Here is a 14,442-nt window from a genome sequence, read left to right as displayed (position 1 = left end):
TTCGAATATCTGCACAGAACTTAAGTCTCTGCTAACTTCAGGATATGTTGGTTGTTCTTTTACAGGAACAATTGTTATACCATCTTTGTCTTCGTATGGTTTCCCCACTTCAACATCTCTGTCTTTGACATTGACAACAACACTTTGACTGTTTGTTTGAGTTGGTGAATTTAACTTCACATCTGCCACCGCCATTAAACCTTTTGAAACACTTACGCTTCTATTTTTCGGAAATGACATTTTACTTAGAATAAAAGATGGACGTTATTCGAGTATCTCTTCGAATTGAAGCAGAACAAAGTTTACACACACAAACAATACAAATACATTGACAGAATAGTTCTTTATACAAACAATGGTAAATGTTATAGAATAGCAATATTTGCTGAACCAAAATATTTCCATAAGCAAAGAAAGTTGTATAACTGAAATGGTGAAAGTTCTTGACGTTGACAAAAATATAACAACAAAACTTACAGATATTTCTAAAGGAAAGTTTATCTTACAATATTATGTCAAAACTGGCGTACTGTCAATATTTGACGGAGAGAAGTCAGTTCAAGAACAACTTACTGACCTGCTGCCAAAATCTGCTCGATGGAAGCTGTCGTTATGCCAATCTGAGGAGCCCCAGCAGGTTTCATCGAACGAATCTTCAAAAGAGCATCTTCCGTGAAAAGTGCTATTGGTTTTGTAAACTTCTTTGCTTTCAATTCATCTGACCGTCTCTGTCACCAGTATATTGTATTTGTACAGTACCAACAGTTGAAATACCACCCATAAAGTCTTCTGAGTCAGCAAATGGAATGCCAAGCCAAAGTTTGAACGGTCTCCATTTGTATATTGAGTTTTTTGACCTCCTGTATGAGTCCATACTTTCACATATGGCATAATAGAACTTTGCATTTCAGGGTTAATGGTTGTTGTGAAGTTGTTGTTAAAGTTCATAGCATCTAATGTCAAGTTGTATGACCTCATATCCTCAACTGTAGAATATTCTTCTCTTGGATAATATTTGCCATCTATGTTTATATGATATTTAATACCAGGGTTGTAGAAACAAGAATAGTCATTTATAGTTCGTCTGAACAGTACAAACATAGTATCTGCATGTTTCATTGCAGTTGTTAAAGCAATATCTGTTCTTGCACCTGGGTCAGCACTTTGGTTTCCAACTTCACCTGCAAAGTCTTTGACAGATATTTGGTGTATAGGGAACATAAGTGGAACTGCAATATATTTGGCAGCTAAAGCATTTGAAATATCTGGGTCCAACATATAGACTGCAAGTCTGCTTTCTATTCTCTTGCATTCAAATTTTTCGCATGTGAACTTAACTGGGTCCCAAGCAGTTCCAGCAGCATTGAAATAATAGTTTACTTCATTGTTGAAGTTTGAGAAACCAAAGTCTAAGTCAACTTTGTCTTTGCAAAAGTCGGCGAATGACGTTTGATTTGTTCCCTTTACGTCTGTAATAGTGAATGGGTCTTGTGTTGGTGCAATGACTAAGTTATTTTTGCTTGGAGTAAGTTCAATAGAAATTTTTCCTGCCCAGTTTGGCAAGTATCTTAAAAACCTGAAGATGAGGAAAGATGACAAAGGAACTCTAAGTTTCAGTTTTACTTTGGTTACTGCTGCTGCAGTTTGTCCAGAAAGGTTAACATAAACTCCTGGAACGTTAGGGTCAAGTCTTCTTATTTTCTCAATATTTGCATACTGGTCTGTTTGTTCTCTAGCTTGTGGTTGTACTGAGTTTCTCAAAGCGAACCATTCATAGTTTGCCCATGTTACTGTTTGAACTAAGTCAGAGTTAGAATATATCTTATATCCCATGAAAACTTCTGGAGCATATTGGTATCCGACATAGAAAATTCCATTGCAACCTTTCTTGTCAGACAACTTGGCAGAAGGTTTTATTTCAATGTCTTGTTCCACGTTAAGAATGAGTTGTCAATAGAAATAATATGAAACCTGTCGCAAGCAATATCTACTGTTGTTGAAGAACCTTCTCCAAACTCACCTACGTTTCCATAAGAAACAGCAGTTGTATATTCGTAAGTTCCAGGAACTATTTCTGACCTTCTAATGGCATTGTCGCATTCGTTATACCATTCGGAAACATTTCCGTTCATGGCATCCAAAACTGTTGGCGTTATATTCTGAGCGGCGTACATTTCATATGGGTAAAAATATAGAATAGTTGGATTTATGTGTCATAATAGAACCCACTCGTACCAAGCTTTACTTTCTTCCTGACTGAGTTTTTAACTCTTCTTTTTCCTTCATTGCCACTACTTTCACTAGATGAAGTTACTTCTTCACTATTTTCACTTTGTTCTACTCTTCTCTTCTTCTTTGGTGTCGCTTTTGGTAACTTGCCCTCTGCTTCAAGTTGTTGCATCTTTGCCTCATGTTCACCTAGTATGTTGTAAATTTCCCATGTCCTTTTTGCCTTTGGGCTCTGGTCGCCCATCTCAGGTAACCTATATCCTAGAAAGATTTTGTCATAGTTTGTATTTGAGTCTTCGCGTATTGTTTGCATGACTCTTTCCTGAGTTTCCGGTTCAAGCTCTTCAAACAGAGCTTGTCCATATGGAATAAGCTCGTTTCCAAATATATGTTTTTGTAGCCATTCTGGTTTTCTTTCCATGTTACAATAATATCTTTTGTGAATGGGAAAGCTTTTACCCAATGTTTCAGTCTTGCGTCATTTATTTCTGTAGTTGGTTTTATTTTGTCAAGGAACATGTTTTTCAATACTAACATTTCATTTGGTACTGTCCATTTGAGTTTTCTTAAATATTCATCCCTTCTCAGTTCATTGTCTGCCAAAGTAAGTTTTTTTATGACATTTTGTAAACTTTCGTTTGCAAGGTCATGTACAATAGGTTCTCTTCCTTCTATCTCCCTAACTTTCTTTCTAAACTCTTCACCAAATATACCATCTCTATGGTTCTGTGTAGTTCTTTGAGATAAATGTTTTCTAGAACGTCAGGTGTTATATTTCCATCAGCCATGTTCATTTCATACTGGTCCAAAATATCTGCATGTTTCATATCTTTCAATGGCATTAAAGCCGCGCTGAAAATACCAGCTATATCTGGTTCACCATTCACTTCCATTGCGTCTACAACTTCTTGGAATTGAGGTTGTAAGTTTATGAACCACCTATCCGGATTAGCTTATGACCCCATTCTCATTGTAGTTCCATAGTCTGCAGAAACAAAAGTAGGTTTGTTTCCATATTGGTTAGGTTCTGAATGAACTTTAAACAATGTTTCATTTCTATATGTTTTGGTGAAATTTAACCTTTTATTTTCACCGAGTTCAGCCAAAGATTGAACGTTATATGGTCGTAAGTAAAAAGGATTGTTGTATTGCGTACACTTTCTTTCAGTTCTTCCATTCTATGCTGAATATTTCATCTGATGTTGGAGTCTTTTGTATGTCGGCGAACATTTTTCGATATTCTTCTACTATGTCAGCCGAATTTTTCTTAGACTCTTGGAAAGATTCCATATTCCCCCCATACTCTTGTTGAGGGTCAAGATTTTCGGCTGTTCCAAATCTTCATCTAGTTTCTGTGAAGTTAGTTTCCAAAGGAGGGACTTGTTCGTTTCCTTCAGGCTCTTCTAGCTGTTGTTGCTGAACTATTTCTTCCATGTCTGGTTGTATCTGAACTTCTTCCTGTGGAGTTTCTTGTACCTCATCTGCTGGCATTTCATATATTCCGAGACCGTTTTTAACAAGTTCCCTATTTAAGCCATCCGCATTCATAACCCTTTCTTCTTTCGTTCCGTCTCTATTTTTACGCGTTTCATGAAGATAGTTGAAATTATCATTTATCTCTGACACCAAATATCTCGGAGTAAATTCATCCATGTCATTTGGATGATATATGCTATTAAATCATATCCCTTAGCGAGCTTGTATTTTCCAGGTTTGAAATTATATCCCATTTGGTGCTGAACCATAAAGCTAAATAGGTTCGGGTCAGTATTTCCTTCCTTGAACTTTCTAATAGCTTCTTTATATCTGTCACTAAAGTCAAGAGTATCTGGGTAACCATAATTTTCCTTAAGCATTTTTAAGAATTCTTGGTTTCCTTGTTCTCTACTTCTTTTATGTCCTTGCTCTGTTTGTGGTTGTTGCTGTGCAGTGTTTTGAACTGTTGGTTGTGGTGCAGTGTTTTGAACTGTTGGTTGTGGTGCAGTGTTTTGAAACTGTTGGTTGTGGTGCAGTGTTTTGAACTGTTGGTTGTGGTGCAGTGTTTTCAACTGTTGGTTGTGGTGCAGTGTTTTTGAACTGTTGGTTGTGTGTTGGTTGTTGTGTTTGGTTTTGGTGCATGCCTGTGTCTGTGTCCATGTGACGATGTAAATGTTTTAGGTAGTCCTGGTGCAGGTGCTTCTCTTGGAGGTTTGGTGGTATATAAGTTCCACCAGCTGGCACATATGTTCCATCTGCAGCATAATGTCCTACCTGACTTTTCGTTTTTAAGAAAGCATTTACTGGTCTGTTTTGGTCTGTTGTAACTCTTTTTCTTGACTTTCCACAACAGTTGCTCTAACGGCGTCATAGGCACTTTGAACTGCCTGTCTCGTTGCTGCATCTGTTATTTTCGTCATATTTTGTGCTACTTCTCTTAACTCGTTGTCGAAACCTTCAGACTTCAGTTTCTTTCCAGATGAGAAGTCGTTCACTAGTTTCACCTTACTATGAAAGAGCTTCGAAGGCGTTCTTAAAGTCAGCATTCATTAAAGCTTCATTTGAACTGTCTTCATCCGCTTGTATTTTTGTCCTTATTGACCCTATAAGTTGGGCTGCTTTAGCGTTGGCTTGGGCATCTAACCAGTCATTATTAGCTTTTATATATTCTGCGCTTTTCATTGCCTTTTGCATGGCTGCGTCGTTATTTTTACTTTCTTGTGCTAAGTTTTCATACTGTACGGTTTGGTTTTGCAACTGTAAAAGTTTTTCTGCCTTTATATTTGCTTCAACTTCTTTTTTATACTCATCGCTATCCATATATGTCTTCAGGGCTTTTTGTTTTATCTCTTCATCTTTCAGTACTTTATATTGAGTAGTATGGTTTTTCAAATTTATAACATCTTGTTCCATTTTTTGCTACTTCTGCTGCTTTTTCTGACACTTTTTTCGCATATTCCTCTGTACTTAGTTCTTTCAGTTGTTCTTCTTTCTTCTTTTTCTCTACGTTTAACTCATTGAGTTTCTTTGTGTGTCTGTCATATTCTAGTTTCTTTTCGTTTTCACTTATTTGTTTCTGTATGTCTATGTTTGACTTTTTGACATCTGTTATTTGATTTTTGAGTGAACTCAAATTCATTTGACTTTGAGGGTTATAAGCTGTTCCGTCTGCAGCTCCACCATAGCCTGCCATTTTCGCTAAAAGTGCCGCTCTTAAACCCCCACTCTGTGCACCAATAACTCGGTTTAAAAGCATAGGGTTGCTTGACATTTGTTGCAGCATAGTGGGGTCATTCATCATTTGTTGTTGCAACTGTTGTTGTGGTGTTAGTTTTACTATTGGATGTTTCAATGCTCCCTTCCTCTTTACGTATATTCTTACGTAGCTTACGTGGCATTTTAAGTGAAGTTAAAAAGCGGTTTTGACAGATGTTTATATGACACTATTGTTCAGCACAAAAAACTACTCGGTCAAAGTGTTGTCAGTTTTGTAAAATAACCGTCCTATCTCATTCTATAAGGGGAAAAGGCTTCTCAAAGTATACTTCCTTGGAACGCCTGTAACTTTTCCTGTAGCGACGATAGACCCTTACTTGTCCGGACAAAGTTATACTAAACATCTTCAGGGCTAGAGGGCACGAAGTGCCTGGAGGCCCCACTACCTTTTTTTTTTTTCCTGGATCATAAATGAGGGATTCTGATCAAGATTTCTGAGTATTCAATTTTAAAATATAAAGAAATCATTAGATTTAGTAGTACATTAATAATTTATAATAAAAAATTCTTTCACCTCTTTTCAATTATATTGGCTAAAAAGTCATTTCAAAACTGAACAATGCAGAAAAGTTTAACAGCTGTACGAAAAATCCAGAATGAATTGATCACTATTATCGATACAGCTGCATCTAGCGATCCAACGACTGAATTCGCCATTAAAAGTATTCAAGCAATAACTGATTACGTAGTTTCACATTCATGAAAACATGTAGATCAAATATCTGTGTGCTACCAATCATCAGGGTTGTATCCAGTGCTTGACGAAGTAATTAGAATCGGAAAAAGAATGGAAGGTTTCAAAAAAGACACAAGTGATGCTTGGAATCAATTGAGTAACTTGTTTGGTGCAGATGTGAAACATCCATTCTTATTAGAAATAGCTCAAGATATTGCGAATATCGCGGAAATTAAACTTGATCGTGACGCAAAAAGAAGAAAGAGTGTCTTAATCAAGTGGTATTGTGAGATACATTTAATCTGTTTTTCTTTTTTTATTTTAAATAATTGAATATTTATAGTTGTTATGGGTCTTACATCATGTAAAACGAATTTTCTTAAAGTAAATTTACTTTTTCTTCAATCTTTCTTACATATTTATTAAAAAAAATTATCCAAAAAAAGATGTTTTAGAATGAAAAAAAAAATAGAAAAATCTTCATTTATAGTCTTTCTTGAATGTATAAGTTTTGATTTTTTTCTTTTTTAAAAAATTCAATTTCTAGAAAAATCGAGAAAAAAATCATTTTCTTCTATTTTTTAGGACGCCATACCCATTGAAATCTCCTCTCAGGACGCCATAAACTATTCAATTATGGTGTAAACTTCTCAAAAATTGAATAGTTTACATCAGGACGCCTTAGGACGCCAACCCTTTACGCGCCCTTTTTTATGTTTCCAAGGTTAGCCATTAATCAGGAAAGACTTCTGCCTCACCTTCTTGATAACAAACATGTAAGGTATCACGGTTAGTGGTATGGAATCTCAGAATAAGATTATAATCAAATTGTTCTTCAGAATGCGTCGTCTTTTTAAAAACTTCAATGAGAGCATCATCTTTCGGATGAACGCATTCTGCTTTATATGAAGTTAGATCTATGGATGTGATAGTGAAAAATATATCAAACTATATCTATAATTTTTGTAGTCTATGTATATTCAAAACTATAATTATCATGTCTGAGATTTTTCAAATTTATTTGAAAACAATTAATTAGTATATTTGTCCCAAACCAAACACACAAATAAACTCATTGGTAAATCAAACACAAAAGAAAGAATTTGATAAATATTTTATATGAATATGAAATATTTTGACATCCTGTTAAGAATTAAGATTTCTACACCTCAGAGCTGATATAATTGTGATAGTGTAATAAATTGTTGCAAACTTTAGAAACAGTATGATGTTTTTGCATATCAATACTTTAGATTGGAATGCATTAACTCTGAAATCTGTAATATTTATTGGCAGTGAACCTATTGAATTCATTAATGTGGAGGAGCAAATAAGAATGATTTTAAGAAGCAACAGAAAAAGAAAATAAAATGTGACAAATAATTTTCTAAAAAGTAATTTTGAATTGATAATTAGATTTTTGAAACAAATTTTGAGATAACGAATTATTATATGAATACATAACGAAATGATAAATATTGTTTTCGATCAAGGTTGTTCAATTTTCGGATTTAATAAGTATATAAAAATGTTTTGTGATTGAATACAATACAAAATAGTATCGTAAAAATGGATAAAGTTTAAACTTAAAAAATTATAAATCCTTTTGTATGAATATTTAGCGAATCAACGTTTATACTCTGAAAAATTTAAATGCATCATTAAAATAACCCTCTCAAAATTATCTTTTCATGTTTCATATTAGGCCAATTCCAAGTAATAAAAAAATCAATCCATTCAAACTGAAATCACCCATACTTCAAGTTGCTTCTAAGCCGAAGATCTCAAGCTCAGGTTCTTTTCGCTTAAAAACATTAGAACCAATAGATTTAACGCAAACAGATATTCTTGACAGCGAAGATAACGAAATATTCACAGTTAAGATTTTATCTAACTGGGGAAATCCAACTCATATCTGTTGCTCTTATATGCAATTTTTATCAAACACGAGACGCTCAATAAATCCTATTAAAATGATGTCAGTACCAAAAACTGATGAAAATTTTCTACAAAAGCTTAATGGAGATATTGTTAAACCAAATGAAGACATGTGGAGAATTAATTGGCCACCAGATGAAGATGATACATTCTCAATTATATTTGTATTCCAAAAACATCAATCTCCATCTTTTATAAGAATATGGAATCCTCAGGAAAATTTAGATGAATCAATAAAAGATATAGAAATCTACAGTGGCAAAACATTAATCGGCAAAGAGGAAATACCAAAAGGATTTGGAAAAGATATACGCACAAGAGCGCAAGAAGGAGGAAGTATTAAATCTTCTCAATCAATGCAATTTATTCAACAGATCTTCCCGCAACTTGCTCCTAATTCAATGGCACCAGTTGATAAATACGGATGTTTTCCTGTTTTCAAAGTCAGAAAAATTACAATTGAAGTATTAAGCAATTACGGTAATCCAAACGTTTTTGGACTTGGCTCAGTGGGTTTAATAAATGAAAAGGATGAATATGTTGTTCGTGATGATATTAATAGAGTTGTTGTCGAAAATTGCTCAGATTTTTCAGATCCTCTACAATTAATACCGCAAAATAAAGGTATTCCTGAAAAATGCACTTTTGTTGCTCATTCAAATTTCGAAAAACACCCTTCATTAACATTCTATCTTGAAAATGTAATAATTCTCAAAAGAATCATCTTAATTAATTTAGATGTTGGACCAAGTGGTTTTGATTGTGAAGTAAATCATTGTAAAATCTATACGAATGATAAATTAGAATGGGTTGGCAAACTACTCTGCACAAGGCCCAAGGATGGTGTCAGACCCCAAAACTGTAGAATTTATATCACTCCTCATCTTAATCCATGAATAAAATGTTTTGTTCTTATTTTTCAATATCAAAGTATTTTCAGTTAATTTTTATCAGAGCACATACTTTTATAACGCCATTGAGTGCATATACCTATTTGTGCCGAAACCACAAATACATATTGATGCCGAAATTTAATTGTGATATTTTTATCACTATTAGACAGTATAGACATATTTAGCTTGTTGATAAGTAAAGAAAATTATTGTTAAATCCTGTTCAGATCATATGATCAAATTTTATTTTTTCATTCGTTTCAGATTGTAATCTTCTCTCTTATAAAGTTGTATGTATTGTTAATAAAAGAGTTCGAAGGTAATTGCAATGATTTTTATAACATAAAAGACTGTTTTTGCCATCAATATTGTCATAAAAAGGTAAATTAGCCTAAAATTTTGTATTTCACAATATTTTACTCAACATAATATAATCATAACATTTGGAAGTGTAATCTCAAACAGTCATTACAAATCAATTTGTGCTTTAAAAGCTTTTCGAAAAGGCTCGTGAATTGTGGTAACTGGCTCATAAGCTTGCATGTCTTTGGTTCAATTAAGGATTTTAAGATCTTTCTGAATGAAATTAATTTTTTTTTGTTTTCTTATAATAAGGTTCAAATTTAGCAAGGTTATGCTTCAATCACAGGCTTTTGTTTCGACTTGTGCTTGTTAAGTTGCAAAGTTAAGATATTTCCATTCTTATTAAAAACGCAATCGTCTCCAAGAGTATAATCACGGATATACTCTTTTACAATGCTCCAGTTTTCATCATACTGTAATAAACAGAAATTCATCAAAAGTGACAGCTCTCAATTTTTTGACATTTGTAAATTCTAAATTGAATGAGAAAAATGAAATAATACTAAGCATAATACAATATTCTAGATTTAATTATAATTAGGAAAAAGTTAGTTTTGAGAGTACTTTTCATAGGCATATAGAATGAAATCTTCTGAAAAATAATATCACATAAACTCATATTATTTTCTAAATATAACTATTTATATAAAAATCAAATTCAATGATCTTAAAAGCGAAGGATAAACCTCAAAATTTACGAATATAATGAGTGGGAATATAATGCTTATCTATCATAAAACCATATGAAATATCAATTTTTGCTTTACGCCTAATTTTTGACGACAATTAGCAAAAAATGTTAAATGTTAACACTCAGTCCATTTGAATATGAAAAATAAAATTGACTTTGATTAAATGTTTTTATTTATCATGCAATTCTTCTTGCGACCAAAGATTTGAATAAAAGTTCAAAAATAAGATAGCTTAAAAATAATATACGGTAGTGTTTACTAATAGATGAATAGTATATAAATTCTATTAAAATGGATTTGATCCAAAAAATAATATAAAATTTGATCATAAATAAAATCGTTTTAAATTACTTCTTCATTTAAATTATAACAATTATTTTTGGTTTTATATTTTTTTGGATCAAATCCATTTTAATAGAATTTATATACTATTCATCTATTAGTAAACACTACCGTATATTATTTTTTAAGCTATCTTATTTTTTGAACTTTTATTCAAATCTTTGGTCGCAAGAAGAATTGCATGATAAATAAAAACATTTAATCAAAGTCAATTTTATTTTAAAAAAAAAAAAAAAAGGTAGTGGGGCTTCCAGGCACTTCGTGCCCTCTAGCCCGAAGATGTTTAGTATAAATGAAGTTTTTATTCGGAAAATTGTTAGTCTTCTGGTGTGAATTCGGAGGACTCTTCTTCTTCCTCCATTGCTTCTGGAAGAAGCCTTCTTCTGGGTCGAAAACATTATATAATGTGTCGCTTTTCACAAATTATATATGTTTTCATGCTTTGTCACTTTTCTGTCACTTTTCGGGTAAAAACATTTTTATTATTATATATAAATGAATTTTACAAAACCTCCGTTACCGTTCTTTGGAAATAAGAGTAAATGTAAAGATATTATATTGAGAGAACTTAAGAAACTACCGAATGGTCTAACATTTGTAGATTTGTTCGTGGAAGTTTCTATATATCCCATTTGTGCCATACAATATTCCCAGACTCAAAGATTATATGCAATGACTTCGACAACTATATGGACCGTCTCAAACATATACCAGACACAAAACAATATATTGAAAGAGTTAAAAGAAAAGATACCATAGGTAAGATGAACGTATACCATTAGATAAGAAAAATATTGTGAGAGAGGTTTTGAAAAAAGCAATATATAGACTGGGATAGTATATCTGCTAGACTATTATATAGTGGTGCTATAAGAGTTCATGACATTGAAACACTTATGTCAAAAGTTTTATATCTTAACTATACAAATGTTTTCAAAGAGGACATAGAAAATATATTGAGGGTATAGAGTTTGTGAGATGTTATTGGACAGAGTTGTATGAAAAATATAAAGACAAGGAAATGTTTTCTTTATAGTGGACCCACCGTTCTATAACACATGGGATTTTCAATACCAAGTAGACTGGACTTTGAGAGACTCTTTAGAAACTTTAGACGTTTTACATAACCATCCATGCTTTTACTTTACATCCGATAAAAGTGGTTTGGAAACCGTTATTGAGATGGTTAGAGGACATACATGACTATGAGTTTAGATATGACAAGATAGAATATGAGAGAGGTCCTATAAACTGGGAGAAAGTGTCATAACAAAGAAATTTTATTAGTAAGTAAATGTGGTTTGAAATAGGACTACTTGTTTTAGGTTTTTTCCATTGTGTCATTTATTTCTTTGACGTGGCAGAAAAGTACAGAGAATATGAAGATGAACCAATGCCTGCAAATGTTCAGTATATGTACTCGTAAGAGATATTTTATCTAATATTAAATGGACGCACAGAACTTAGCGAATGCACAGCAACCTGGACAACCAAACCCAGAGAATATTCCAAATGAAGTTAGAATACAAACTGAATGGCAAACTATGGTCAAGTGCCAACAGATGTACAAATGCAAAACTGCCATGTCAAATGACGCTGCGTTAGGTTTGCCACCATGGTATGCAAATATGAGATGGAAAGAGTTTTATATACAAACCCTGAAGTGGGATATAAACAACTTTATGCAGATGACGCGAACACAGGGTTGACCCAGAATATGTTTTCTACCAGAGGAGAAACAGAATGTATGAGCTCCAGTTAAAGAATGCTATGGAACTCAACAGAAACGTAAGAGACTAGGCGGACATTAGATTTTTACATATAGTAAAATGGGTTTCTTCAGTAAGATAGGAAACTTCTTTCGAAATGTTGGAAGAGGTATATGGAATGGAAATAAAAACCGTAGGAAGAGGAATTTGGAACGGTGTCAAATATTGGTAAAAGGGTAGGTCAGTTTGTTGGTATTATACCTAAAGACCCTGAACCAGAAGAGCAAGCTCCTGTTATACAACAGCCTGAACCTGCACCACAGTCTAGTTGGCAACCAAATCCAACACCTCAACCGTATTAAAAAATTATATTTTTACCGTTCGATAGTAGTTGTATATGAAACTAAGTTCAAGTAAAACGCATGGTATAATGGAATTATTCTTTTTCTTCCATCTGTAGTAAACCATACTTGAAAGTCTGAAAAATACTTCCACTGGTGTTCGTATAATCTTTGTAGGTTTTTCGTAAAAGTCATTCATCAGACATAAGAAAGAGTTTTGCGCACCAGAAATGAAGCATGAACAATAATAGCATCTGGGTCGAAAACATTTTCATATGTTCCATTAGGGTTTTCGACTTCATAAAAGTCTGGGTGTACTGATATGCTGCAGGCTGATTTAACATCCTCATAAATCTATACCATGCCAAGTTGTTATATTTTGTAGAAATATAAAACGTTTTCTCCAAGGTCTTCTATTCTATTGATTTTAACAGTTGCATTTTTTCTGTCATAAATAATATCGAGATGGTATTCTCCCTCGTCAATGTTATACTGTTTTGCATATTCGATATAGATATCGTTTATTTTTTCTTGAAAAGCTTGAAGAGTTGTTTCTAAGTTTAACAAGCAAACTAACTTGTAAAAGTTTTCCCTGTTCAAATTTCTCATACATACGTTTTCTTTGTTATAGTATCGAACTTCAAAACGACCGTAAATGGGAAACCATGTATGGCTTCTGAAATGAACTTCATTTCACGAAAGCCAATAGCTTTTGTGACAGATGGGTCTCTTAGCCATCTTAATGGGTAGTCAAAACGATAGCCTTCATGCATTACGGTCTCTGTCTCAAACTTTTGACCGACATTAGTAAAAAGTTCATCTAATGGTTTAGTTGTAGCAACTCTTGAATTTTCTTTTTCTATTGAAAGCATATTTTATCTAGAATAAAATGTCGAAAGATATTGCTTCCATGAGAGAAATACAAACACAACGACAACTCATTATGCAAGCTCTAAATAAGAACACAAACAAACTTTTCAAACTATTCTAAGATATCTGAGTCATTGAAAGAAGGAAACTTAAAACTGACATTAAACCCAATGACAGATGAGTTTCTGTTTCAAGACAATAAGAACCATACTGTCTGTATAAATCCAACAAAAGGAACTTTAAACGAGAAACCTATAAATGAACTTCTTTTGAAAGCAGATGTTGACAACAAAGCTGACAAAGAATATGTAGACGATGCAATAGCAAAAGAAGAAGAAAGAGCTAACAATGCTTATGCAACAAAAGAACATACTCATCCTGAACTAGCAGACAAAACATATGTTGACAATAAAATGTCAAGTGAAGTGACGAGAGCTGAAAACGAATATTCTAAAAAGACTCATACACATTCTATATCTGAAATAACAGACTTACAAGAAACCTTAAACAGTAAAAGTGCCGTTGGACATACACATACCATTGCAAATATTACAAACTTACAAGAAACCTTAAACAGTAAAAGTGACGTTGACATACACATACCATGGCAAATATTACAAACTTACAAGAAACCTTAAACAGTAAAAGTGCCGTTGGACATACACATACATCTTCTGAAATAACCAGACTTAAACGTTGCCTTGAGAAAGAAGCAGATAAGAACCATACACATACAAGTTTTACAACTGTTGCTATAGAAAGTATTGAAGGAACGGTTGACGTAACTGGTGGGATGTATTATATTGTAAACCTCCTAACTTCCACAAGGTTTAACATCGGATGACGACATAACGACGATGAGAAACATTAGATGTAAAGATGTTTATGTCATGAAGGATGAATATAATATTAAATTCACTGCTCAAGATTTATATGACAAGAAAGCAGACAAAAAGAGCTTCAAACATTAAAGACAGAAATACTTCAAACGTTATATCCTATAGGCTCTATTTATACGTCAATGAACTCAACAAATCCAGAAACAGTTCTGGGTTTTGGAACTTGGACTCAAATAGTCGACAGGTTTTTGTATTGTGCAAACTCTTCAAAGGAAACAGTGTGAAGTAAAACGATTTC

General features: G+C 33.2%; 2 protein-coding genes and 2 pseudogenes across 4 annotated transcripts, besides 5 other annotated features; 1 reads left to right on the top strand and 3 right to left on the bottom strand.

The window, feature by feature from the left end:
- Window positions 1-3,257: part of a mobile genetic element that runs on past the window's edge.
- On the bottom strand, window positions 536-1,833 carry TVAGG3_0034330 (annotated as a pseudogene). The gene has a single exon. A coding segment is annotated over exon 1 (1,298 nt).
- Window positions 2,207-2,542, bottom strand: TVAGG3_0034320 (protein of unknown function, DUF4106 family; the record flags this gene model as incomplete). Its single annotated transcript, XM_051220534.1, has 1 exon — window positions 2,207-2,542. The coding sequence occupies one exon, from the start codon at window positions 2,540-2,542 to the stop codon at window positions 2,207-2,209; it is 336 nt and encodes a 111-aa protein (XP_051105520.1).
- A 352-nt stretch (window positions 3,258-3,609) lies between the features above and the next one.
- Window positions 3,610-5,603, bottom strand: TVAGG3_0034300 (annotated as a pseudogene). The gene has a single exon. A coding segment is annotated over exon 1 (1,994 nt).
- Window positions 5,604-6,442: 839 nt separating this feature from the next.
- Window positions 6,443-6,864: a mobile genetic element.
- Window positions 6,865-7,833: 969 nt separating this feature from the next.
- Window positions 7,834-9,180, top strand: TVAGG3_0034280 (uncharacterized protein; the record flags this gene model as incomplete). The annotated part of the gene is made up of 1 exon (XM_001297985.2): window positions 7,849-8,991. The coding sequence occupies one exon, from the start codon at window positions 7,849-7,851 to the stop codon at window positions 8,989-8,991; it is 1,143 nt and encodes a 380-aa protein (XP_001297986.2).
- A 587-nt stretch (window positions 9,181-9,767) lies between these two features.
- Window positions 9,768-9,804: a mobile genetic element.
- Window positions 9,768-9,804: a terminal%2Cinverted (terminal inverted repeat of Banshee-A3 transposon ID:TVAGG3_0034270).
- A 3,770-nt stretch (window positions 9,805-13,574) lies between these two features.
- Window positions 13,575-14,442: part of a mobile genetic element that runs on past the window's edge.

This window comes from Trichomonas vaginalis, chromosome IV (genome assembly GCF_026262505.1).
Source record: "Trichomonas vaginalis G3 chromosome IV, whole genome shotgun sequence".
Lineage (NCBI taxonomy): Eukaryota > Parabasalia > Trichomonadida > Trichomonadidae > Trichomonas > Trichomonas vaginalis.
Note: the sequence above shows the minus strand (reverse complement) of the source record. Positions and strands in the feature narration are given on the sequence as shown.